The sequence below is a fragment of the Podarcis liolepis genome (genome assembly GCF_965112155.1).
Source record: "Podarcis liolepis genome assembly, chromosome: 11".
In the NCBI taxonomy this organism is placed as follows: Eukaryota; Metazoa; Chordata; class Lepidosauria; order Squamata; family Lacertidae; genus Podarcis; species Podarcis liolepis.
In genome coordinates, this window is record NC_139565.1 from 62547100 (window position 1) to 62573815 (window position 26716).

The following is a 26716-nucleotide window of genomic DNA, read 5'->3' on the forward strand; positions in this document are numbered from 1 at the left end:
AGTGATGGAGACAGGATGTTTGTGTTACTGTGTTCCGTGAAGTGGGACTATTGCAGTGCTCCATGTGTGTTTATATGTAAATAAAGTAGATTAGCCAAAATGCTGAGTTGCTGAGGTCTCTTATGCAACTGCACAAACTCTGCGGATCTCGTAAGTGTGCTGGTGTCGGTTGGCATCAGTCGCTGTGATGTTTGGGCTGAAGAAAGCTTTTGAAGCTCCCAAACGATCGACCAGGAGGGAGGTAACATGCCAGTCAGGCATGTGTCTCTGCCACGGTCCTACTCGAGTGTAGGCTGAACTCCTGACAGCCACATCCCTTTGCAAAATCCTTTTCAGATGCCATGCATAGCTGCAGCAAGCAAGCATGGGTTTGACTGGGTGCAAAGGACTGTCATGCCTGAAGCCACCCTCTCTGTTTGTATGCTGTGTGGGCAGCAGCCTGCCAAGCAGAGGTAAGGAACTCCATGTGCACCTTCGCTCATCAGCAGAAGCAGACAGTTGCCTGCCCACACTGGTGCCAAAGTGAGTCATCGCTTCGCTTCTTGCTGGTACGAAGAAGCCACCTGCCCAAGCCAGTGTGAATGCTGGGTTTTAGCAGCCTAGGAGAGAGAGAAGTGGATCTCTCAGCCTCTTCCATATAGAGCTGACACCTTTTTGCCCAGCAAAAGCTCTGTGCCTTTTACATTTGCACTACAGGCCATAATCCAAGAAGTGTGACATTTACCGTATTTTTCGCTCTATAAGATGCACCAGACCATAAGACGCACCTGGTTTTTGGAAGAGGAAAACAAGAAAAAAAATATTCTGAATCCCAGAAGCCAAGACAGCAAGCGGAATCAGCAGCGATCCCACTTGCTGTGCTGGCTTATGGGATAGCCGCGCGCAGCCTCCCTTGTCGGGGCTGGAGGGGGAAGCCCCGGCTGCTCTGTCAGTACCTGGGGTTTTCCCTGCCAGGCCCAAAGAACGGCTCAGGAGCGCACATCTGCGTGCAGCCTGCCCGCTGCTCCCGGGGCTGGAGGGGGAAGCCCCGGCTGCTCTGTCAGTACCTGGGGTTTTCCCTGCCAGGCCCAAAGAACGGCTCAGGAGCGCACATCTGTGTGCAGCCTGCCCGCTGCTCCCGGGGCTGGAGGGGGAAGCCCCGGCTGCTCTGTCAGTACCTGGGGTTTTCCCTGCCAGACCCAAAGAGCGGCTCAGGAGCGCACATCTGTGTGCAGCCTGCCCGCTGCTCCCGGGGCTGGAGGGGGAAGCCCCGGCTGCTCTGCCGGCACCCGGGCTTTCCCCCGCCAGCCCCAAAGAACAGCTCAGGAGCGTGCCACACTCTGGCAGTTAAGCTCCAGGGACCACATATTCGCTCCATAAGATGCACAGACATTTCCCCTTAGTTTTTAAGAGGAAAACGTGTGTCTTATGGAGCGAAAAATACGGTATGCACGCAGGCACAGGTTGAAGGTCTGCATTTTAGCACTCAAGCCTGCCTAGATGCTAAGACAAGCCTCTGCAGACCCAGTTTTAGGCCTCTCTGTTTGATGGAAGGCAGGCAGTAACTGCAGACCGGGCCTTCTCTATTCTGGTGCCCTGCTTCTGAAATTTGCACACACCCCCCCCCCCAACAAAAAGGTATGTCAGGCACCAACTTTCTCAGATGAAAAATTCATATTATTTTTTTTGCCAAGGCCATTCAGGTGTTTTTAACGTGCAGGTTTTATTTTACACTGGGTTTTATTCTGCTCTGCTGCAATTTATTTTATTGTGTTTCTTTTTTTTTAAGAGCATACAATAATAATTCAATGCCATCCACATCTTCTAGTATAGTACTGTATGGCCAGCATGCTTCTTGGGAAGTTCGTAGAGAAACGGGTGAAAAAAAGCACTTGGGATCACTGTGCAAATACACTTTATTGAGATACCCATACTAAGATGCAGAAATGTTTTCCCTCGCCAGATTTCAGTTCACACTACTTCAGTTACTCAAGGGAGAGGTGAGTAGGGGGAGAAACAAAAAACAAACTGCACTTGAGAACAATGACTCTATAGAGCAGCCTTTCTCGACCTTTTTTAAAAGACATCTGAACGCAGCCCTGTTTAGGGAAGTTTTTAATATTTAATGCTGTACAGTGGTGCCTCGCAAGACGAAATTAATTCGTTCCGCAAGTTTTTTCTTCTTGCGAGTTTTTCGTCTTGCGAAGCACGGTTTCCCATAGGAATGCATTGAAAATCAATCAATGCCTTCCTATGGAGACCGTCCGGGGACAGAGGGGAAGTGCCGCGCGCCTTCCCCTGTGTCCCCGGACCTGTTTAAAGCAAGGGGCGGTGGGGAGAAGATTGCTTCTCCCTGTTGCCTGCCCCCCGCGCGCCTTCCCCTCTGTCCCCGGACCTGTTTTAAAGCAAGGGAAGGGGCAGTGGGGAGAATCGCTTCTCCCCGTTGCCGCCCCTTGGTTCAAAAGGGGTCCGGGGAGAGAGGGGAAGGCGCGCGCGCCTTCCCCTCTGTCCCCGGAGATTGCGGGGCTGGCAACGGGGAGAAGCGATCTTCTCCCCGCCGCCCCTTGCTTCAAAAGAGGTCCGGGGACAGCGGGGAAGACGCGCTGCACTTCCCCGCTATCCCCGGAGCTTGCGAGGCAAGCTTCGTTTTGCGAAGCAAGCCCATAGGGAAATGCGTCTTGCGAAGCGGCTAAGAAAACGAAAAACTCCTTCGTCTAGCGAGTTTTTCGTCTTCCGAGGCGTTCGTCTTGCGGGGTACCACTGTATTGTTTTTAACACTCGATTGGGAGCCACCCAGAGTGGCTCGGGAAACTCAGCCAGATAGGTGGGGTATAAATAATAAATTATTATTATTACTATTCCATCCCCAGATGTTGTTGGACTACAACTCCCATCGTCCCCAAATATCAAGACCAGCGGTCAGGGATGATGGGAGTTGTAGTCCAACAACAGCTGGGGAACAAAGGTTGAGAAAGGCTGCTATAAAGCAAGCCACGGTAGAAAGGATTCGGTTAACTTTTGGGGGGTAGTAGCATGTGCAACAGGGACGCGGGTGGCACTGTGGGTCAAACTTCAGAGCTTAGGACTTGCCGATCAGAAGGTCGCCGGTTCGAATCCCCGAGATGGAATGAGCACCCGTTGCTCGGTCCCTGCTCCTGCCAACCTAGCACTTCGAAAGCATGTCAAAATGCAAGTAGATAAATAGGTACCGCTCCGGCGGGAAGGTAAACGGCATTTCCGTGCGCTGCTCTGATTCGCCAGAAGCAGCTTAGTCATGCTGGCCACATGACCCGGAAGCTGTACACCAGCTCCCTCGGCCAATAAAGCGAGATGAGCGCTGCAACCCCAGAGTCGTCCGCGACTGGACCTAATGGTCAGGGGTCCCTTTACCTTTAGCATGTGCAACTGGGAGTGGACAAAATGTGTTTTTGAGCAAACATGCCCTTAGCAAACCTCTAGGAAGCATTGCGGCTGTACCCATGGAAATGTGCAAAGCTGTCTGGAAGTGAACCAACCCTAGGTTGTATGCAAACTAAATTCACGGTGCAAGGAAGGAAAGCAGAAGGCACTGTGGGGCACTGTATTGCAGACACATTCAGAGCTCCTCCTAAAACCACAACAGGATCATAGAGTTGTACAGTTGGATGGGACTCAAACCCTTACAATGCAGAAATCACAGCTAAGCACAACAGCTTGCACAATACTGACAGAGGCAGCAAGTCAACACAATAGGACCATGTTGCCCATGCTATGCAAGTGTGGCTAGCCTGCAGCCCTCTAAAGCAGGCTTCCTCAAACTCGGCCCTCTAGATGTTTTTGGTCTTCAAATTCCATGACCCCTAGCTAGCAGGACCAGTGGTCAGCAATGATGGAAACTGTAGTCTCAAAACATCTGGATGGCCGAGTTGCATTACAACTCCCATCATTCCTGCTATGCTGGTGAGAAGCCACGGGTGTTTAAAGTTGTGCATGCTCTGGTTATCTCCCGCTTGGACTACTGCAATGCACTCTACATGGGGCTACCTTTGAAGGTGACCCGGAAACTGCAACTAATCCAGAATGCGGCAGCTAGACTGGTGACTGGGAGCGGCCGCCGAGACCATATAACACTGGTTTTGAAAGACCTACACTGGCTCCCAGTAAGTTTCCGGGCACAATTCAGTGTTGGTGCTGCCCTTTAAAGCCCCAAACGGCCTCGGTCCAGTATATCTGAAAGAGCATTTCCACCCCCATCATTCTGCCCGCACACTGAGGTCCAGTACCGAGGGCCTTCCGGCGGTTCCCTCCCTGCGAGAAGCAAAGCTACAGGGAACCAGGCAGAGGGCCTTCTCGGTAGTGGCACCCGCCCTGTGGAACGCCCTCCCACCAGATGTCAGAGAAAAACAACTACCATACTTTTAGAAGACATCTGAAGGCAGCCCTGTTTAGGGAAGCTTTTAATGTTTGATGCATTACTGTATTTTAATATTTTGTTGGAAGCTGCCCAGAGTGGCTGGGGAAGCCCAGCCATATGGGTGGGGTATAAATAATAATAAATAGTAATAATTATTATTTCACGTGTCCCAGGCATGTGCATATTCTTATTGGGTTGTCTTTGTTTTATTTTTATTATGTATCTTTTATATTGTCATTTTATGTTGTGAACTGCCCTGAGATCTATAGGTAGAGGGTGGTATGCAGATTTTAGTAGTAAGAAGCTGTTCCAGCAGTGTAAAAGCCATGGTTAGTTTTGACCACCTCTACATACAAGTTACCCACTCCAGGAACCTACTGTTTTTGTCACATGCAAACACAGGAAGCCGCCTGGTTAGACCATTGTCCTCTTTAGTTCAGGATTGTCCAGAGATTGACCGCAGCTCTCCAGGGCCTCAGACAGCAAAGTTTTCTCCAACCACACCTGGAGATATATCAGGGATTGAACTTGGGGACTCTTGCATGCATCACATGTGTTTTATCACTCAGCTACAGACCTTACTTTGGAAAGCACCAAACAGCCAGTTTAATGTGATCCTGGAAAACAAAGACTGACTGATATGGGGCATATCGTGCTTTCAAATATAGAAGGCAGCAGAAGCAATTCTGGCTTTATTAGTCATTAGTTTACCCCCATCCCACTCCACTCACTGCTTTAATGAAGCAACACTTCCAAGTCGTCTTCTGCGCATCCCATAGCATTGGTTCCTCATGCAGTCCACCGGCTTCCAAGAGGATTAAAAATGCAAACTGCATGGAATTTCAAATACGCAGTTTCCAAATTCTATATTGTCAAGGGCTATTCTATTTTTTGTAACTGTGATGTTACCTCTCTCTCAAGCCTGCGTGTCAGTTCAAAGCCAGGTTTTCCCAGAAGCTTCTGAAAACTCTGCAAATCTCTCTCTCTCTCTCTCTCTCTCTGTGTGTGTGTGTGTGTGTGTGTGTGTGTGTCTCCCCATCACAGATGTACAGAGAAAGCTTTGGGGGAAATAAAAAGACTTTGCTTTAGACTATCTGCCTAATAAACCATCTGTTTGGATTGAATAAGCATCTATTTGGACCCAAGCAGTGCAGTTTGCAAACCACCATCCGGAAATAAACAGGTGCACCACCGTCCCCTCAACAAGTTAAGCGTGGCAGCGGAAAAACTCGCACTTCAGACAAATCCACACATTTGATTTTATACACCACTCTTGAACATCAAATTAAAAAAGTTACAATTCACTGAACAGGTTGGTTGCAGCTTAGAACATTTCATTATCATTATATATATATATGTATATTTTAGAAAAAGAGACAAAACAATATCCAGATGAAAGACTGTGACAAACAGCAAATCCTGTTGTAGGCAGCTTTGCAAAGATCAAGGTACCGTAGGAGAAAGGCACGTTAACCTCTGATTGGTCCTGTGTGCTGTCATTTGGATGAAAATTGTGGTGACATATAACCCTGAGACTGTGGGAGGCTATGAGCAAGAGTTGACCAGGTGCACAGGCCCATTTTTAAAAGTACAAGTTTAAGGAGGCTTAAGATCCAGCACCCAGATGACGACATTCATTTCACCTCAAGGGAATGGAAGGAAACGGCATTCTTTGTGAAAGGCTGGGAAGGACACTACAGTCTCCAAGGCTGCTGGGATTATGTCTCAGAGACACCCCACTTGGTTTGACTTACGAGCGGACTCACAATTTTCCCAGGGTATGTATCTAACAGTGTAGCTTACCTGACACTCAGGTATCCATCAGTGGAATTTAGGGGGCGGGGCCTCCCCTAAATCTGCTCTAGAGGAGCCCTGACTGCTGTGCAACGGATTTAATAGGCATCGTGTAGGGTAGAAAGGGAATTACAAAAAAAACCCCCAAAACAAAACCCTGCTTCACTCCGTTCCACTGATAGATGTTTTACCACCAATTGAGCACCGCCACTGGACCCAACCCTATGTCTAAGATGTTGGAAGCAGAAAGTTCAAAACATGCCATACAGATGGCAGACCCTTTGCAAACTGGTATATCTGTTATAGCTGTTAGCTGGGGGTCCAACCCTGGCTAAGACCTCCTATTGACCATGTTTCATTAGCAGGCCCATCTTTGCGGCACATGATCTGTGAAACAGCCCTCAGTGTTTCCTGTGTGTCCAGGCACTTCAGAGTGGAAATGATTTTTTGGAAACTGTTTTATTCGGGGAAGGGGGGCAGTTATTCAACGAACTCTCATAAATGCATGAACAAAGGCCCTTGCAGCCATGTGCCTATAAGAGAGTGTTTACATGTACACATGTAAAACTGTACCATTCATGTTTATGACTATGTTTATGACGAAGGGACGCAGACCTAGGAGCTGGAGCTGACAGGAAGAATCACATCGTGTGTCTGGCTCACTGTGGTTTTTTGCTTTTCTTAAATTTTATTAATCTAGGTTTTCAAGATAGCCTGCGAAAGAGAACCACAAAACAAATATAAAACGGATCAAAAACATCGCTGTTAAAATGGCTGCCCTGGAATACATGATGCAACCTCAATGTCTGGAGGCATAAGCTCTTCTTGCGGCCTCTGCTTTTCTCAATCGTAAGATGGAAGATGAAATAAGGACTTAACAAGGATCTCAACATTTGACACCACAGGTGCTTTTAGAAGTTCTCTCCCCCTTTTGTAGGAAAGAATCTCAGATCGTAAGTGGAATGAGAGAAGCTAATGTTACCATGAAATATGCTTTCTTCAGGATCCAGACCAAAGTCCAGGAGCACAGTTGCATTTCGAAGGAACCCTTTAAGCTTGCACAGTACTAAAGCCGCAACTCAATGCCAGCTGCTGCCTCTCGCCAAAAAAGTATCACGGCAGTGGCTCTCTTTAGATCTCAGACCACTGACAGCCAAAACCCATCATATAAATTAGAAATTGGAGGCATATTTCACCCATCTCTTTGCCCAACCCCAGAGGTAAAGGCAGGCTGACTTTTAGACTATGCCCTTCAGAGAAAGGGCTTCCTTCAATGCTCAGAGGAGACAAGCTCCTTCTTCTGCATGAGTCTGTGTTCCACACAGGCCTCCATAACAAAGAAACCGAAGACACAATGGACCACCACAGCCGAAGGCCAATACTCTTGCTCCTTCGTTACAATAGGAGAGGCAGAAAGCTCTGCACCAGGCCCAGTGCAGACATGGGGCTAACATTATCCAGAACCAACAGAAGCTGCTTGGAATAATGCCAGGCCAGAGCATTAAATCACACAGAGGGACGCATCAGCCAGTCTCGCCTAAGATGTGGATTTCTTCAGCTGACTACTTATTTCCAGCACCACAAGTGCAGTTTCTTTGTGGCACAGCAGCAGCAGCAGCATCCTTTGGCAAACTGGGCAGAAAACTGAACTCCAGCTGAGAAGAAGCAAAAGGGCTTAAAGCTCCGATTTTGTCTTGCGGTGTTGTTTCTTGTCTTGGCAGAGAGGAAGCAAACCAAGCATTTTGCCATAGCGACAAATGCCGAGCTGCAAGTGCATTTTCTTGGATGGTCCAATTTAGACAGGTTACGAATTACAGGGTGCAGCTGCACCGGGGTCAGCAGCTGAACAGCCAGATGGGTCCCTGTGGGACTTCCATCGAGAAAGCCCCAAAGGCCAGGCACCGGCAAAAAGTCTCCGCTCGTGCGCAGTTAAGTCCAGAAGACCAGCCTATGGCTTGTGCTGCTTCCTTGTGGGATCTTGGATTGCCTTGCTAATAAACCCAACACAAGGCAGTCATCGCCACTCCATGTTAAACAGAGCTATGTAGGGTTTAGGTTTTTAGTCACTATCCTTGTGAGCTGGGCCACACACAATTTTCAACGCTGGAGGCCATTAGGGGTAGTTATTTGGCAGATCTATGGGGCCAGTCTCAGAAAGCATCTCACCCAGCAGAACTAAAAATCTCACACAAGTGGACTGTGAAAACTGGCCATTTCTTCCTCCACCACCTCTTTCACAGAGCTCTCATGGACCACGAATTTCGCCCTGCAACCATCTATACACTCATATCCTTCCTGTGGATCTATGGGAGGAGGAAAAGGGGAAAAGAGAAGGAAAGACAGACCTAGAACACAGGTCACCTGTTGGACCCAGTACAGCATCATTAAACTTGTACTTTTCAAAATAATGTGAAGCCAGGTGCAAGCTGGGCTCTGTGGATAAAGTAGTAACGTATCTCATTATATAAATACTTTTTAATTTTTTTCCTTTTAATTACAAGAAGCTTTTATTCCAGGTAATGTGACTGACAAAGTACCAGCACGTACGTACATACACCCCAACGCGCACACACACTCGCACTCGCAGCCCCTGGGCTTTCACAGAAAGCTTGGCAGCAGCCGAACTAATGGAGGATTTCTACCTCACAGCAAAGTAAGGGGAGAAGGGAGCATGTAAGTTTGGTTAGCCTAAGCTCAGGGCAAAGACCCAGCCATTTTTAAGAAATGCAATAAAAAGAGGGGCTTATAAACCCTGTTGTAGAAAGATCAAAGGAGATTAAACCAAAACTAAAACTGTTCAAAAAATGTACAAAAACTGTTGGGAGATGGGTGGAATTTGCTGCGCCCCTTCTGAAAAGAAAACAAAAGAAAAGGTTGACCCCAAGTTGCATCAAAACCAGAAGAGAACAGTGTAGTCGTCACACAATTCCTTTGTGTTTTAAAAAAGAAATGCAGAGGGGGAAATAATTTGCACGAAAGATCTTTGTTTGGAAATTGTTCTTAGCTCCAGAGACCAGCATAATTCCCATGGAGTCCAGACGGAAGGGGACCTCCTGCCACAAAGAGTTTCGTGCCAGACGAGTCGTAGCAGTGGGTGTAAACAGCGTTTGGGAAGGAGCTGATGTCTGAAAAGTAATTCCGCCAGGTTTCATCATGATTCTGTCAAAGGAAAGGGCAACAACTGAGTCAGTCATGACCTTCCCCGCAACTGGCTGCTGCGCATCCCCGGGAGCACTCAAAGGGAACTGGGAAGCTGCCGACCAGCTCAGAAACCCAAGCTGTTTAACAAGATGGAGAACAGCAGCAAAATAAGAGCCACCAATTTAAGCTGAAGCTGATTTTCAGCCTAATAATAATAATAATTATAATAATAATTATACCCCGCCCATCTGACTGGGTTTCCCCGGCCACTCTGGGCGGCTTTCAACAGAATATTAAAATACAATAGTCTATTAAACATTAAAAGCTTCCCTAAACAGGGCTGCCTTCAGATGTCTTCTAAAAGTCTGGTAGTTGTTTTTCTCTTTGACATCTGGTGGGAGGGCGTTCCACAGGGCAGGTGCCAATACCGAGAAGGCCCTCTGTCTGGTTCCCTGTAACTTGGCTTCTCGCAGGGAGGGAACCGCCAGAAGGCCCGCGGAGCTGGACCTCAGTGTCTGGGCAAAACGATGGGGGTGGAGACGCTCCTTCAGGTATACTGGGCCGAGGCCACCCCACCCCCTTTTGATTAAGAGGCAAGTCCTTTTCATAAGGCAAGTGACTAAAGTGGCAAGTACAGGAGGGTGGCAAATTCACACAGGCCTCCTGCCCACCAGGCGAGGCTTCCCACTTCCTCTCCCTCTAAGGAGGGCCTTTACACTTTGTACTGCGCCTTTAAATGGGAGCGGCACTCTCACACCCTCCTAGCACAGAATGCCTCACTCTGAGGAAGGACCTTCTTAGCCCTACCTAGACCAAGGCAGGATGGAGAGAGGAGGATCAAGAGTGCTGCCACCAGAAGGGAGAGGAAGGGATGGCAGCAGTGGCGGGAGAAGATGCGGAGAGGGCGGTGGCGCAATCTCTTGCGTCGGCTCTGCGGACCAAACTCTTATGGAAAGGAGAAGCAAGCGCTTCTAATAGCCTGGCATATCCGTTCACTAGAAAGAGCAAACAACTTATTTCACCTGTATCTGGCAACGTTGCCACAAACAGAGCCCTCAGTCAGTGGAAGAGCCCTTAAAAAGTAGTCCTTGTGGCAAGGCTACCTCTCGTTCAAGCTGCAAGCTACTCACCAGCCAACCTTTGCCAGTCGACAACTTGAGAATTTCACTTCCTCCTAATTTTGTTCCGTAGCAACTGTGCGGCGGCTTTTCGTCCAGGAACCGCTGGGCTCGGATGTCATAGAACAGCAAGGACCCCTGCCCGGTCCCCACCGTGATAATGTGTTCGTAGAAGCTCACAGAGCGAATACCTGTCGTGGAATGGGAGATGGTTAATGGCAAGATCTGTGACCATGGTTTTCATCATCATCATTTCAGAATGCTGCCTTCATTTTTTTCAAAAAGTAAAAAATCTTCAAAAGCATTTCACTCATTCTAAGAGAGAAAATATTGCCCAGGAGGATTTTCCTCCAGCATTTCCACAAATTTACAATTTTTACAAGAGAAATGAGGCTTCAGCAAAAAAATGGGAAGAATATTTATTTCCTCCCATTTTGTTTGCCGTCCCCAAGCTCTACAGACAGCTGACTTCATGGCAGTTGGGCTCCTTATATCAAAGGACATGATGGAGTTGCTTCTCCCTCATTAATGCCAGTTCAGTGTGGACAATTAGTCAGAACAGCTAAAAATGAAACCTCCACCTTTAGCAGCAGTCTACCTCTGCTTACTAGAAGGGACGCGGGTGGCGCTGTCGGTTAAACCACTGAGCCTAGGGCTTGCTGATCAGAAGGTTGGCGGTTCGAATCCCTGCAACGGGGTGAGCTCCCGTTGCTCAGTCCCAGCTCCTGCCAACCGAGCAGTTCAAAAGCACGTCAAAGTGCAAGTAGAGAAATAGGTACTGCTCCGGCGGGAAGGTAAACGGCGTTTCCGTGCGCTGCTCTGGTTCGCCAGAAGCGGCTTAGTTATGCTGGCCACATGACCCGGAAGCTGTATGCCGGCTCCCTTGGGCAGTAAAGCGAGATGAGCGCCGCAACCCCAGTCGGTCACGACTGGACCTAATGGTCAGGGGCCCCATTACCATTACATTACCTCTGCTTACTAGGTGGTGGAGAAAGATAACACGGTTATCACCCTGCCAGGTTTGTGAGCAGGAGAAAAGGTCACAGACCCCCTTGATTTGTTCCAGTCTGTCAATGCCAATGCACTTTTCTTAACGGGAACCTGAATGTCAGCAACTGCTGTGGTTTATGTCTCATTAGTAGCAAAAAAATGCCCCTTTCCACTTTACAAAATAAATGAAGGAGATAAACAATATGCCAATTAGCTGGGGCGGTGAAGGGGGGAGTATACGAGAACAGATTTTGAAATTTATGATACTTCAAAAACCAGTCTCAAAATTCTGAACGTTAAATGATTTAATGTCATGCACAGGCACAAATGGTACCTGGAGATAATGGGAAACCTTTTCTCGTGTGCACCCACTCTCTGAACTATTTTGGGCATGAACTTCTAGTCACAGAACCTTGCTGCTGAGGTTTAAGAACATGATGAATTACACTTCAATGCCGCAGTATACTAAACTGTGTTATTGAAAAAATCCAGACAGGAAAGAATTATTATCGCCCAGCCCTGAGCCAGTGCAAGGTCTGCTTTGACTTCTTAACGTATATCAACCAACATGAGCAGCCAGATGACGTGGCCTATGCCATCAAGTGAGGCCCAAGATTTGGCTAAAAATAAGGCCTTGGCAATCATAAAAGATCAGCGAGGTTCTGGGAAGTATAACTGAACAAAGAGGAGAAAACCCAGGGATTTTGGACAAGTCAGCTTCATTTTGACACCAGGAAAGATGTAGGAACAAAACAGAACAATTTAGATCCTTGAAAACATTAAAGTGGTGCTTAAGAAAAGACATAGATTTAATGAATGCCATGCCATATTTGATTGTTTTCTCTAAAAGTGTGGCACATCTTATTGATAAGCTGGAGCCAGTAGGTTAGGAGATCTACATTTTAAAAAGACCTTTAGACACGGTGTCTCATAAGACATGCTCATAAATCCAACCTGGAGTAGAATTAGGAGGTGTATATAACTGCTTAAAAAACTGTGCAGAATCTGCCTGAGTAATATAAGAACTCCAGTACTGATGTTCTGTACTATCACAGCAATACAATAGTGACTTGGAGGCAAGAATTTCAAAGGGCATCGAAATGGGAAACTCCAACTACTTCAGAAGATATGATCACAATTTAAAAATGAATTGATTATTGGGGGAAAGGGCAGAAATGGAGATGCTGGAATTAGTAATCGCAAAGACCTGCAGTTGGGCAAGATCCATCACAAGAACTTGGGGAATGAAAGCAGTCATAGCTGACAAGTTGTCCATGCAGACAGAGCTCTCACCATGTAACGTTGTATTAAAAGGAATACGGTGGACGCTTGGGTTCTGAACGTGATCCGTGCAGGATGCACGTTCGCAACCCGCAGCATTTGCAACCAATGTCTGCGCATGCACGGGTTGCGTTTCGGCGCTTCTGCGCATGCGCGGCCGCCGAAACCCAGAAATAACCCGTTCCGGTACTTCCGGGTTTTGGCAGTCCGCAACCCGAAAAAACATAACCTGAAGCAGCTGTAACCTGAGGTATGACTGTATTAAGAACAACCCATGGGGCAGACTACTTCTATACTATTTGGCAGAGAGGAGATCCTTGCAGGAGCACCAGCTTTCCTCCTTCCCACTTATAGAGGATGTACAACACCATCCCATTGCCAACATCATCCAGTGAAGGAACGCTGTAACAGATTGCCTGAGCTCCACTGCTCAGGTTTTCTCACGAAGAATCCTTACCACTGCCTCGCTCCCTGGAACAGACAGACTTGACATTGTGGGAAGGCTGCCTTGGGTCCAGAAAGGAGACATGTGCCTGAGATCCAACAGCGTACACAGACCATTCCTGACCATAGGCCAGACACACATTCTCCCTGCAGTACGGTAGCTTCGTTGACAGCAGCTGGGGGGGAAATGAAGACAGAAAACAACCCACATGAGAAGCAGTAGAGAGGACGATGAACAATAGGATGCAATGAAGTATCAAGAAAGTATACTTCCTTGTATTCAACTATTAGATTGTTTAATGTTGCCAGCCAGAATTAGCAGGCCTTGCAAACAAATAATAGGAGAAATGAAGTGTATTTGCAGGCTAAACTTGCTTACACAACTGCTGACAATCAGTGCAAACAATAATGGACTATATGGATCAATGGTTTGACTCAGTTTAAGGCAGATTCCTATGCCCCACCTTTCAGGAGAAAATATGGATCCACCACTGAAAAGGCCCTGCTCCATTACCTGCCAGTCTGTTTAACCTGTGATGGGCCAGTAAGCAGGGTATCTGAAGCAGCTCTTAAAAGCAAGCAGGAAATTCACAGCCATCCTTATCAGCAACCTGACAGAACATGCATGGTAGAGATCCACCCTTGCTGTGAGCAGAGCTTGTGTCACTGACAAGTTTTGCTTTCTCTCCAGCCATCACTCTAGGCTGGTAAAAGGCATCCTAGCCACAGACACTGTGTGCCCCTCCATACACAGCACCGAGCCTAGGAGAACCCCCAAACTATGTGCCTGGTATTTCATGGGGGGTGCAACTCTGTCCAAAACTGACTGCAAATCTCCACCCACTGTAACAGTTGTCACTGGGAACACGGAGACTGCTTTACAGCAGATAAGAGAGCCTTTGATAAATCAGTCAGCTATGCTTTAGAGCAGACATGTTCAACCGGTCGACCATGATCGACAGCTCGATCCCCGGTCAATCCCGGGATCCTTATTGATTGCGGGATTAAAAGAACAGGGGAATGAAATGTCTCTGCCACCCTCCACTCTCTCTCTGTTCCTCCGTCGCGTCAAGCGAGCAGTGGTTTGGCAATCGTTTATGTCAATAGGGGATACGATGACTGGGTTTAGCGCTGCGCGCGTTTGTTAGCTGTCGCTTTTTCAGTGAGCACCGTATGGCATTTCCCCTTTTAAAAAGTTCATTCTGGTCAGCCCTCCCAACAGTCAGGAAGTGCTGCAATTTAGCTCAAAACTTATTCAATCCCAAATCAGGAATAAAGCCCAGCATACATTTTCCCCACACTAGCAGGTTACCTTTGAAAGTGTGTATTCTGCTTTCCAGAGGTGGAAATATCCATCCAGAGACACTGCTCCCAGCTCCTAGAACAGAAAGAGCTTTGTAATCCACTCGGCCACCGCGGAAGATCCATGCAGAGTACCAATCAGTGTTAAAAGTCTGCCAATGTACAATGCTAAAACAACCGAGACCCCATCTCAGAATCTCAGCACTGACACAAAGTCATCCGCCCGCCCCATCTGCAATGTGGGTTCAACCACCATTGACCTAACATGGATGGTTTTTTTAAGGATTACTAAAGTAATTTAAAACAAAATGCTTTGGAAAAGGGATAGGGAAAGTGTAGCCCTCCAGGCGTTACTGGACTCAAACTCCCTTCAGCCCCAGCCAGCACAGCACAGGCATGATGGGACTGCTTAGGGAAGTTTTTGAATTTTTTTGCTGTATTGTGTTTTTAATATTTGGTTAGGAGCTGCCAAGAGTGGCTGGGGAAACCCAGCCAGATGGGCAGGGTATAAATAATAGGTTGTTGTTGTTGTTGTTGTTGTTGTTATTTAGCAACATCAGCAGAACCACAGGTTGCGCACTATAATTTTTCAGTGGCTTCCTGCAAACCATTAAAATTCAGAAAGGTAGCACGGGAAGAAAGAACAGCACAAGCTTATATCCAAAAGTGGTCAAGAGAAGAACTGCATGCACCTCTAGGCTGCTGTGTGCAGCTCTTAAGAATCCAGAGTGCCCTAGTTTTTATTTAAAAATGAAGCACTCAGCAGTTTCTAGACCTCAGAATCAGAGGCACAGGTTGCAAAAATCTGATGGCGAAAGCCAAGCAGGACTGCCAGACAGCCCTTATTTTAAAAACAAGTCCCTTATTTCACAACATCACTGCTCCACAGAGCCCATGGGGCATGACACCCTCAGTGCCTTTGCCATTGGCAGGACAAATAATTGCATCTGGCTCCCCCCCTTTGATTTCAGTGTCTGCGTCAGCAAACCAATGGGAAGCACAGCAGGCGCCTGCCTCAACGTCATCACAATTTTTAACATTTGTTTTATTTGCAACACCTGCAGAAATATGGGTGTTCTTCCGCCTCTCCCAGCATCAAGAATTTGCATTCTGGAGCAGGCCGGAATGATAGAATGGGTGTTTAAATAAAAATACAAACGGGGGGGGGGGTATCCCAGCTGGGGGTTATTGGGGGAGGAATGTCCCACATGCGAATTCCTGGGAAACTCAAATATGCCTTTTTTTGTTTTGAGCTTTCAGCACACACTTTTTCAGTTACTTAATGTTTCCGCCAGAAAAGGAACCAAAGGATTGAGAGCTAGAAAGTGGGGGTGGGAGCAAAGTGCATAATAATAATAATAATAATAATAATAATAATAATAATAATTCCAACGCTGAAATTCTCGGGACTGTAGCTACTTTCAACATATTTCCAGCACTGGCAATGGGAAAGTTATGGTCAGATACCTTGAAACTTATTTATCTTACTGACCTTGTTCTTGTTGTTGAAAGCTAGTGCCCGAACCTTGCAGTTGTCCGGGTTGGTGTTCTCCTTGGGGATGTCCTTCAGAGCCCTGTGTGTTATGTGAGCATAGACGGGAACGCGAGACAAGTTGCGTCTTGCATCGCTCTTGGCTAGGACTTCATCCGTCACTTCCCAGAGCCCCATTGAACCATCTCGGGAGCCTGCATGGGACAGCAGACCCAAGGACACATTAAACACCTGCCCTCCTAGTATTATGCCGCTCTCTGACTGCGATGGGGCACACGCCTAAAAAGAGGCAAGCGCTACGTATTCAGTCACGCACCACTCATAACGCAGCTCTCTGCCTGCCACAGGCCAAGCCAGGAACACTGCACTGTCTATCTTGGTGCAGGATGTTCCAGGCAAGCAAGGAGAGCAGAACCCCCAGTTTCCCGCAGAGAAAAGGTTGTGCACACAGAATGCATTCCAAAAGGGGCACACATCTGGAATTCTTTCAAGATTAATAAAACTCTGACAGCCTCCTGCAACCGTCTGTTTGGTTAGCACACTACAGAACAAACTGTGTAAACACAGTCCTGCAGTGCAACCTGACAAAGGCACAACTGTAGTCTTTACAGAAGGTTGTAAATAAGAGCAAAAAATAAAGTTCATGCCACAGCATCCTGGCAGTTCTCCACTGGATGTGTTACAGTGGGACAAAGTCCAGTCAGCCTCCACTGCGAGGGCTTTGGAGCTATGCTGAATGCTGTCAGCGTCGCTCAGTACATCCTGTGGGCTGTTTCTCAGCTTGGCTGTAACACAGCGCAATTATAATCACTATGGAAGAGTGAAATCTGCCATGGTTCATTTGCTATTCTGAAGATATGCAAATGCTGCAACCATTATCGCAGCATACTGTGACACAGGAAAAGCTACCCGGGCTCAGAAGCCCATTTTAGCTTCCAGGCGAGGAAGTGGCAAAGCAGAACTGGGGCCAAGCAGCCCAACTTCTAAGAGCAGGTGTGTGGTTCAAGTATCAGTATTTCCGAACTTTAGGATAGAATTGGAAGCAGTTTGGCAAGGGGGGGATGGTGGTGGTTATGAGATATCCTCTGAAACCTCAAGCCCCTACCCTTTCTGGTTACAGAAAAACCACTATAATGTCCAAGGTGTGGATCCACAATGAGACTCAGAAACTAAAGGAAGCCTAGGCAGGTCTTTCAAAAGACTTCAGTGCTCTCTCCACAGTTTCTTGGCCACTTTGCCATGGCTAAAAATTCACCTTTCTGCTAACTTGCAAGTGGCCACCTATCCCTCCATGCCTAAGTCCATGCCCTTATGTTCTCTGCCGAATTTTAGAATGGAATGACAAAACTCCCAGGGAGCGGGGAATCTAGCTCTTGGGTGCCAAAAATGTGAGATTCTCTCATACAAGCCAAAACAAACTGCAAGGGAGTAGGAGGAACTCTGTGTGATATATACTTTGCGGAGGACACAGAGATGTTAGAGACATCTAACTCCTTGCAAAAAGCGCAGTTTTCTTTTGGGTTGATGGGTAGGGGGAATATGGAAAAGGGAGCTGCTGCCACAATCAGCTTAAGTACTTAAGACAGATATGATTAAAAATTCAAAAAGACACATCTGAAGCCTCAGGCATTCTACTCCTGTGTAAAAGCAATGGGCATGCTAATCGCCATTGTCATAACACTCCATGACCTGGAAAGCAACTCCCTGAAGCAGGAATCTTCCCGGTTTTCACAGAGGCTTCCTAGGATGTGGAACCCTGGAAAAGGATAGAGACAGGGTGGGAGCCAAGTTTACCACGCACGTTCCCACTCCTGTTGGTTTTACGCACGTGTACAATGCCTGAGGGGAGCTTGTGAGCTACAAGAGAAGCTACAGTCCGTTAGATGTTAGGGCGCACAGAAATAAAGCCATTAGCAGAAGTTACCAGAAACAGCCATGGTGTCACTGATCCATGCAATAGAAAATATCCAATCTTTGTGGCCGTCCTAGAGAAAGAAAGGAAGGAAGAAATGAGGATGCAGGAGAATTCTTTCAAGGCAAAGGTTTCATATATCAAGGTAAAGGTTTCATGTATTTCCTTAAACATCAAATAAATGCAACTGCTTTTCTTGATAACAAGCATGCAAGGTTATAAACAAGTACACAGGACGTCAACCAAGTCCAATTCCCTGCAATCTCCCACTCAGCTTCACAATATTAAACATTCCAGTTATGTCGAAATACATCAGCCCATCCAACTTCTGACAACATAAAGATGCCCTCTTTAATCTGCCCATCATCGAATGGACCCGTCACCAGATTGAGACAGAATTTCTATGAGAATGAAATAAAACGTCTGAAGCCATGTAGGGGCACTTACATCTCCCACGCAGACAGGATCAAGTGTAGGCAGGCGATAAATCGCAAGGCTGTTTGGGTTGTCACCTCCCGTAGCCAAGAGGGTCCTGGAAGGGTTCAGCTCAATGGCGTGAATTCCGCAGCCCTGCTGGTTCACCATGTCTGGTTCTCGGTCCTTCAAAATTGGAATCTTGGTAATCTGACCCGTCTGGACATCGACCACAAACAACTGGAAGGAAGGAAAGAAGGGAGGGAGGGAGGAAGGAAGGAAGGAAGGAAGACACACCTGTGGTCATTCCTAAACCTGAATCTGCACAGAGAACACTGTGATTATAGGACATTTTTAACCAAACATGCTTTGCATGAAGAGAAGAAACAGCCCATGCTTTTGTGGTAACATGCCCAAAGATGATAAACAAAGAACCAGGAAGTCACTGGTTCAATTCTTCTACCACCATCCACAATATAGGGATAGCGCTGGCCAACCATGCAGGGCTGTTGTCAGGATTTAAGCAAGATAATGTGAAACAACGAACACTGAAAAAGCATATTACTGTTAATATTTTTTCTGCGTCAGGTGAAGATGCCTTTGGTGTTCCTTCCCCACAACAACTTTGGCACCACCAGCAACTGGGATCTGACAGATCACCTGAGGGAATGCAATCCCACTACTGTCTCCATTCAAAGTGCAAGCTGGGAAGCTACTCAAGAATGCTCTAGCACAGGGGTCAGCAAAAATTTTTTAGCAGGGGGCCGGTCCACTGTCCCTCAGACCTTGTGGAGGTTCCGGACTATATTTTGGAGAGAAAAAAGATGAACGGATTCCTATGCCCCACAAATAACCCAGAGATGCATTTTAAATAAAAGCACATATTCTACTCAGGTAAAAACACCAGACAGGCCCCACAAATAACCCAGAGATGCATTTTTTTTAAAAAAGGACACATTCTACTCATGTAAAAACACACTGATTCCTGGACCGTCCGCAGGCCAGATTCAGAAGGCGATTGGGCCGGATCCGGCCCCCAGGCCTTAGTTTACCTACCCATACTAGCACATGGGAGGCAGAAACCCAAGAAAGCACTTGTGTGCTCTGGAGATCCAAACTTATAGAGAGAAGGGGAAATATGCAACCCACCAAACCACACTGCAGCACTGCTACCTTCACACATATCTATCCTGCCTTTCCTCCAGATCTATTAAGGAAGAGTCAACAAGAGGTTGCTTGCAGAGCCTGGCGTGCTAACTTAGCAGGTTGCAGCTGCCTACAAAACAGATGCTTTGTTCTGCTCTAGGGGAACGCTGTGAAAAATACAATCAGGAAGCCAAATCACAGGGGCCCCTTTTAGACACCGCATTCAACCAGCGAATATTTCTGCAAGGGAAAGGGTTGCAGCTCAGTCATTCCAGATTCGATCCCTGACCTCTCCGGACACATCTGGGAGAGGGGCTCCTGTCTGAAAACCTGGAGAGCCTCTGCCAGGCACTGACAACAATACTGAGCTCTATCAATGGGCCTGGCTCTGTTTATGGCAGCCTTCTATATACATACGGAGCATTTTTATGCTGCTTTTCAAACATACTGCTTTTCTGCATCCCTGAAGGCTAGAAGTTCACTTTAGACAATGAAGAGCTGGAGTTCTGAGGAGTAACAAAAGCCCATCAGCTACCCAGAATTCCCTCTGGGGTCTTGCACAGCCCAGCTCTGTCAGAGGGCATGCAAGCCATTTTAATTCGAAGTTCCGTTTTTAGACTCAGGCACAACAATCCAACAAATGCAGTATGTAGCACCACGGGCAGAAGCATAATATGAAAGTAATAAATTTTAAGAAATCCTTAAAAAACTGATGGCAAAGCAACAGTCCCCGTTATGAAAAGAAGAGGGAGCGTTTACATCATGGGGTGTAATACTGGAGTAAACTACTAATTTCAATTTAACCATGTAGTGCGCAGAAACCTGTATATGGGGGGAAGAGGTTATCCAAGTATTTCCAGATTTGCTTTACTACTGGTCTTATTATTGGATGAATGAACTTGTTTCATTAACCTAACTGTAGCTAGGAAGCCTAGCAAGTTGCTCACTCAAAGCTAAATCAATTCATGCATGAATCAGACACAGAATCCATTTTCAGATTTGAAGTGCTCCTTGCAGAAAAGTTGGCAGCAGCAGCAGCAATGCTGTAGACCTGGACTGGGAAATTTTCAGTCCTCTGCTTCTTGCTCAGGCATGTAAAACATTGCTCACCAGATACAAAACTCTTTTCCACAAGGTCTCAAGGCCTATTTCATGCTAGCTTAGGAACCCAAATTATACAGTTCAGATTTGAATTTAATTGAAACTGCTTAGTTTTGCTTCAGCTCATCTGTAAAACTCAAGCCAGCTGATGCAATTCCCCTACATATGCTAAAAAAACCTAAACACGTGTCTTCAAGACCATCTTCCGATACAATTCATACCCTGACTTCTTCAATCAGCCTGACTCTTCCAGTTCACCATGCATCTCTCCACTACATTACACAAACTAAAACCCAAATGAACCAAAAATGAACTTAGTCAAGTGTATCAAACAAGCAGGAAACCAATTTTTTGCATGTTCAATCGATGCGCAACCACTAAAGCGCAGGTAGGTTTGAACCCAGAAGAGGACAGAATGGGACAGGCTCGTGCGTGCTCCGCCGACACGCACAAGGGCCAGGAATGCAACCCCATGATAATAGAGGGTTGCCTATATGTAAAAATTTCCCATTTAGAAGGATTGTCAGTGAAATGAAAACATGGATTTTAGTGCACCAAATTGAAGCTAACAGCTCAACAAAAGAACTGTGAGTCACAAAGTGATCTGTGTGTGTTCTACAATGAAACTGGCATTCACACAATTTAAGAACACATGAAACAGTCTTATACGGAGCCAGATCAAGATTCTCTGCTCTGATTAAATACAGCATTATTCCCCGCCTGATTGAGAAAATTAAAACTGACAAATCACCAGGTCTGGAAGGCATCCACCCAAGAGTTTTTAAATTAGAAATGGCTGACCTCCTAACAAAAATAAGTAACTTGTCCCTATAATCAGCCTCCATAAATGAGGACTAGAAAATGACCAATGTAAAACCTATTTTGAAAAAATGGATCACATATAAGCTCATGGAATCAACTGGCAGCGAGTGACCAGATTAAACAGACCTTGGGGTTGTAACTGGATTGTTCAATGATGCCAACACAGTAAGAGACAGCAGTGTAAAGGGTGAATTTTATGCTAGGGATCATTAGGAAAGTGAAAAAGAAACTTTGATATCATGCTTTTATACAAAACTATGGTGCAACTGCACTTCAGCTGCTGCCCACAGTACAGGTTGCCTCACCTCAAAAAGGGCATTGTGCCACAGAGCATATACACAATAACATAGCCTTCGATTTATGGTAGATACAAGCAGGCTTGCACAGGAAACCAGGAACTGCAGGCAGGAGAATAAATGGGCTGGCAGAGGAGGAAAGGTCTCTCTACCATACTAGTAAAAAAATAATTGCAGGCTAGGAGGTTCTAGCAGTTTATATACAAGGCTGAAATAATACAATAATGAATTCGCTTTCAATTAAAGACAAACGTTGCATAATTATTACTATACTGTATCTTTATTCCTACCCTGTCTTTTTCCCTAACAAGAACTCAAGGCAGCATACAGATAAAACTAAAAGGGAAAGTAGAAAGTGTGTATGACAATGCAGCAAATGCTAAGAAAAAGCAGGCAAGGTTTTAAACGGTCTCACATTTGTCTTTTTCTGAACAGTTTGTGTAGCTACACAATATCCAGGAGCGGTTCTAGCTTAAGGAGATAGAGAGAGATTTGCACTTACTGTGTTGCATTTTGTCCCACACACCACTTGCCGGTGATTCAGCCACTGAGATGCAAACACTTTATTGAGGGTCCCAAGGTGAAACTCTCTTTCCTTCAGGAGACCGGGCAGTTGCTGGGCTGCATATCCGTGCAGGAGTCGGTGGTAGCTGGACTCATCCTGCATCCGCACCTCTCTTCCTTTCAGGTAGCACACCAGTGACCTTTTAACTGGAGGAAGCCGCTTCCTTTTGTGAGCTGAGTGGTCCCAGCCATACTGTGGGAGAATGCCAACAGTTCATGTACAGTAACTTACTACCTTGAAAGGATTCTGCCTATCTGCCCCAGAGGGAAGATCCATTTCATGTAACATCAGAGACCCCTTAAGAATTTGACACATCTTTCACTGGACCAGAGTAATGTTCTAGGATCTTGCTCTACTACATAAATAATAATAATAATAATAATAATAATAATAATAATAGTAATAATAATAATAATAATAATAATAATAATGAAATGTCTTCATAAAGATCTTAAACCAGTGTTAACTGTCTTGACTACCACCCCTGGGAATCCTGGGGATCTTTTCTCAGGGCTCCCCCCCCAAGGAATCTTTCTCTTAAGATGTTCCCTGCCTTCAGAGGTTAGATGGGTGGCAAACAAGTGAAGGACTTCATCTGTGGTGGCTCCCACTTTATGCAACACCCTTTTCTCCAGCAGTATTCACATGGCACTGATTTGTTTTATTTCAGATGTCTTGTTAACACTTTTTATTGTCTTACACATATGATATACATGCTTCTTGACAATCTATTGTAAAGTGATAAGCATGGGATTTTTAGCTCATTTTACATTTTATGGTTAATTCATTTCTAATTACGACCAGCCATTTCCTCGCTTGTTTACCATCTAGCCCGAAGAGTTCTGGAAACCTGGAAAGGTTGCCCGTCATTTCGTGGCATATTGGTTTGCCTAATAAAGCTATTGATTGCTCCGATGTGGATTTTGGAATTTTACTTACTGGCCAGTATAGCTACCTTTACTTTCTGAGGCATTATCGTGCCTACACCTTGGGTTAAAACAGAAAATAACGAACCATTGGTACCATGAAGATGGACTACAATGTGGACGTCTGCAGAGGACAAAGATGTGTTCACGCAAATTTACATTTTCAGCTGACCCAAACACCTAAAGTTTAATTCCCCGGAAACAGTAAACTGCATCTAAACTGTAGGTCTTCAGGCAGCAGGCCTGACTGCTACTTACATCATAGAATGCTCCTCCAATACACAAAATTGAAAATGAAATCCCTGCACAAGGGAAATTGGGAGGTCGGCTGCACCCAAGCTTCCAGATGGGCTGCTTTGTTGTTGTTGTTGTTTTCACCTACAGGGATTTCCACCCCCTCCCCCTTTCTGGATGGAGGACCAATCAATCAATCAATCAATCAGGCAAGTCTTAATAGTCTTTGCCAGCGGCTTCTGAAGGACTCTGCCCGGCTCGTCGTGGCTACATCGGCGAGCGAGGTTCGGGGAGATGGGGGCCTTGGCTTGTCGCTCAGGCGGATGCCCAGCTTCCCTTTCCCCTCCAGCCCCCGAAAACAAACCTGATGCGCCCTCCTCTGGCCAGCCAAGCCCCGCCTCCACCCCCTCCGTTTACACGCGGTCCGCAGCATCGGGAGCCCGGACGGCGTTTGGGCACTACTGGGCGGAGAGCAGCGGCCGGCGCGCCTGGTGCCCTCCTGGCGTTCGGGGCCAAGGCGGTTGCAAAGCTCCGAACGCCGAATCCAGGGCTCGGGCGCTCCCGAGAGCCGCTGGCTTCTCCTTCGGGCTGGAGGGAGAGAGGAGGGGAGCAGGTCTTTCCAGGGGGCGACCGGGTAGCAGGCACCGATCAGCCCCCCGGCGCTCTCCGGGGCGCAGCTGCGATGCGCCCAGGCCCATCGCCAATTGCGCTCCGCGACCACCACCCCGGTCCAAGGACGCATCCAGCAACCCTCGCCACCGCCATTGCAGGTGGCAAGAAGGCCCCGGGGGTTGGGCAACCGGGAAGTGACATCTGGCTACTGCGCCGCCGCCTCCACCGGCACCGATCCGGCCGGCTTCATCGCCCTTTCCAACTCCACGCACCTCCCGCAGCTTGGAGAGATCAGAGCCAACGGGGAGGAGCGCGGTGGGAAGGAAATGGAGCCTGCGTGTTCAGGGGCAGCCTACCTCTGAACGCCGATCAAGCAAGCGGCGGGAGGAGAAAGGGTCCCCACGGCAGAAGAAGGGGATGGGGAGACAAGGCGCTGGGGCCCGCGGCTCGGAGCTAACGCGCGCAAACCCTCGCTTGCTTTCTTTGGGGGCGGAGGAGGAGCGACGGGACTGGTTTTATTTGCCGATTTCATTGTTCGCGCTTTGAGCAGGGGGGCAGCTGCAAATAATGGAGACAATGGAGCAGTCGGGCCCTCCGGCCTTTCTCTGTCCTCCAAAGCAACACACTATCGTGTGGATCGATCAATCATAATATTAAAGTTATTATGGGAGCGGTGTCGGGTACGGATCGAGGGAAGCGAAATAGACAGTACTGCAAACTGCCTTGGCGGGAATCCGGTACCTACAGGAAATAGGTAACCCCACAGATCCGCGCAAACATGTATGCGCATTGTTTACTCCTCGCATTTACGCGCCGCCTTCCCGCTTTACCTTCTGTTTCGCTCCCGTCCGTTTCTCCCGCTCCCCGCCGCTGCCCCCACAATAACCTGCACGTTACCTTATATCATATATTGATTATACGCTGAACTATATTACTGATTGATCGGCAGGGAGCAGAGGACGCGCGTGTGTATTCACACGTATGTTTCACGTCTGCCTATGGCACATCTCCGTGTGTGTCCGGAGGCAGGCGGATGCCAACCCGACCTCGAAGCGCACGCCTATGTCCCCTGTTGTAAACAAAAATTGCCCTTTTCCCTTATGGGGTATCCAAGAGCCCATATAGAGTCCTTTGCAGGTTCTCCATCGGTCGGAGAAAAGAACAGAGGCCAACCAGAGAAAATAGAGAAGCAAAGCCTGATCTTTATTGAACTGTTGCAACCGGGTGCTCCTCTTACACGCAGGAAAGGAGGAGGAAAATTCCCATCACCCCCCCCCATCCCTGTACAGGAAAGAGCAGGCTCTGCCCATCTGGGGTGGAAGCCCCTCGCCAGGCTGCTTGGCCCTCGTCCTCCGACGCGACCACCCCAAAACAAGCCCCCTCCTTCCCAACCAAGGGCCGAATACAGTATTTGGGGGCCAGCCCCCACCTCCCCGCCTCCCCCAAACAAGCTCCCTCCTCCCCAACCAAGTCCCAAGGGCCAAATACAGTATTTGGGGTCAGCCCCCCGCCTCCCCCAAACAAGCTCCCTCCTCCCCAACCAAGTCCCAAGGGCCAAATGCATTATTTGGGGGCCAGCCCCCCACCTCCCCCAAACAAGCCCCGTCCTCCCCAACCAAGTCCCAAGGGCCAAATACAGTATTTGGGGTCAGCCCCCCGCCTCCCCCAAACAAGCTCCCTCCTCCCCAACCAAGTCCCAAGGGCCAAATGCATTATTTGGGGGCCAGCCCCCCACCTCCCCCAAACAAGCCCCGTCCTCCCCAACCAAGTCCCAAGGGCCAAATACAGTATTTGGGGTCAGCCCCCCGCCTCCCCCAAACAAGCTCCCTCCTCCCCAACCAAGTCCCAAGGGCCAAATGCATTATTTGGGGGCCAGCCCCCCACCTCCCCCAAACAAGCCCCGTCCTCCCCAACCAAGTCCCAAGGGCCAAATACAGTATTTGGGGTCAGCCCCCCGCCTCCCCCAAACAAGCTCCCTCCTCCCCAACCAAGTCCCAAGGGCCAAATACAGTATTTGGGGGGCCAGCCCCCCAGCTCCCCACAACAAGCCCCCTCCTCCCCAACCAAGTCCCAAGGGCCAAATACAGTATTGGGGGGCCAGCCCCCCACCCCTCCGCCGCCCCCGCCCGCGGGCCTACCTGCTCTCCTCCGGGCCCCGCCGCGGGAGCCGCCGCCCTCCTCTTCCTGCTAACTGTCTTCCTGGCCATCTCCGGCGCGACCCCGGCCCGGGCCCCGCATGAAGGGGCAGGGGGAGGAAAGGGCCGCCCGCCGCCGACGGAGCATGGGACGGAGCCGGGTCGCCCCCTCCCCTTCCTCTCGGCCTGGCCTTGCCTCTCTCTTTCTCTCCCTCACCGAGCCAGCGAACGAACGAACGACCGCCCGACCGCCCTCCACAGGCCCGCCCGACCGGGCGCCGCTCACGGCATTTTGCGCCCGGAAACCGAGACGGGGAGGAGGGAGGGAGGGAAGGCGCTTTACGGCCCCGCGCGCGCTTTGCGGCGCATGACGCGTCCGCCTGCGCAACAGCCGCGCGGGGTTGCCCGGCAACGGCAGCCTCGCCCCGCGGGAGCTCTTCCGAGGGGCGGTCCCTTCGGGGTGTTGCCGGGCAACTGGAGGGAGGCAGGCGTACCAATGCTCTGCGCGTTGGATCCCACCCCCCGGGGCTCATTGGCCAAGGCGCGCGCTGAGGGTTGCTTATGGAGCCCCCTGGAGGGCAGCAGAGGAACGCGCCTGCTGCGTCCTCCCACAACAACT

The 26716-nt window shown here is 48.2% G+C and overlaps 1 protein-coding gene across 2 annotated transcripts; it reads right to left on the reverse strand.

Annotated features, from left to right (window-relative positions):
• Window positions 1-5617: 5617 nt before the first annotated feature.
• Window positions 5618-26552, reverse strand: DCAF12 (DDB1 and CUL4 associated factor 12). Of its 2 annotated transcripts, none has more exons than XM_083466045.1 (9): window positions 26101-26552; window positions 22128-22382; window positions 18294-18500; window positions 17859-17919; window positions 15935-16128; window positions 14453-14518; window positions 13154-13316; window positions 10438-10616; window positions 5618-9325 (listed from the first exon to the last, which is right to left on the reverse strand). In XM_083466045.1, the coding sequence occupies exons 1-9, from the start codon at window positions 26167-26169 to the stop codon at window positions 9167-9169; spliced, it is 1353 nt and encodes a 450-aa protein (XP_083322171.1). In that variant the 5' UTR covers window positions 26170-26552; the 3' UTR covers window positions 5618-9166. The 2 variants fall into 2 exon arrangements, with proteins under 2 accessions (XP_083322171.1, XP_083322170.1); XM_083466044.1 differs by lacking the exon at window positions 26101-26552 and adding an exon at window positions 23715-24128.
• Between the last annotated feature and the right edge of the window lie 164 nt (window positions 26553-26716).

What these genes read in the sequence shown, in the direction of transcription:
- DCAF12 (XM_083466044.1), bottom strand. Translation starts at nt 24,092, where the DNA reads ATGCGTCCTTGGACCGGGGTGGTGGTCGCGGAGCGCAATTGGCGATGG. An exon ending in GCCAGAGGAGGGCGCATCAG is followed by an intron (nt 22,383 to 23,714) that starts GTTTGTTTTCGG and finishes ATTCTCCCACAG; the next exon opens with TATGGCTGGGACCACTCAGC. An exon ending in ATCCTGTCTGCGTGGGAGAT is followed by an intron (nt 17,920 to 18,293) that starts GTAAGTGCCCCT and finishes TTCTTTCTCTAG; the next exon opens with GACGGCCACAAAGATTGGAT.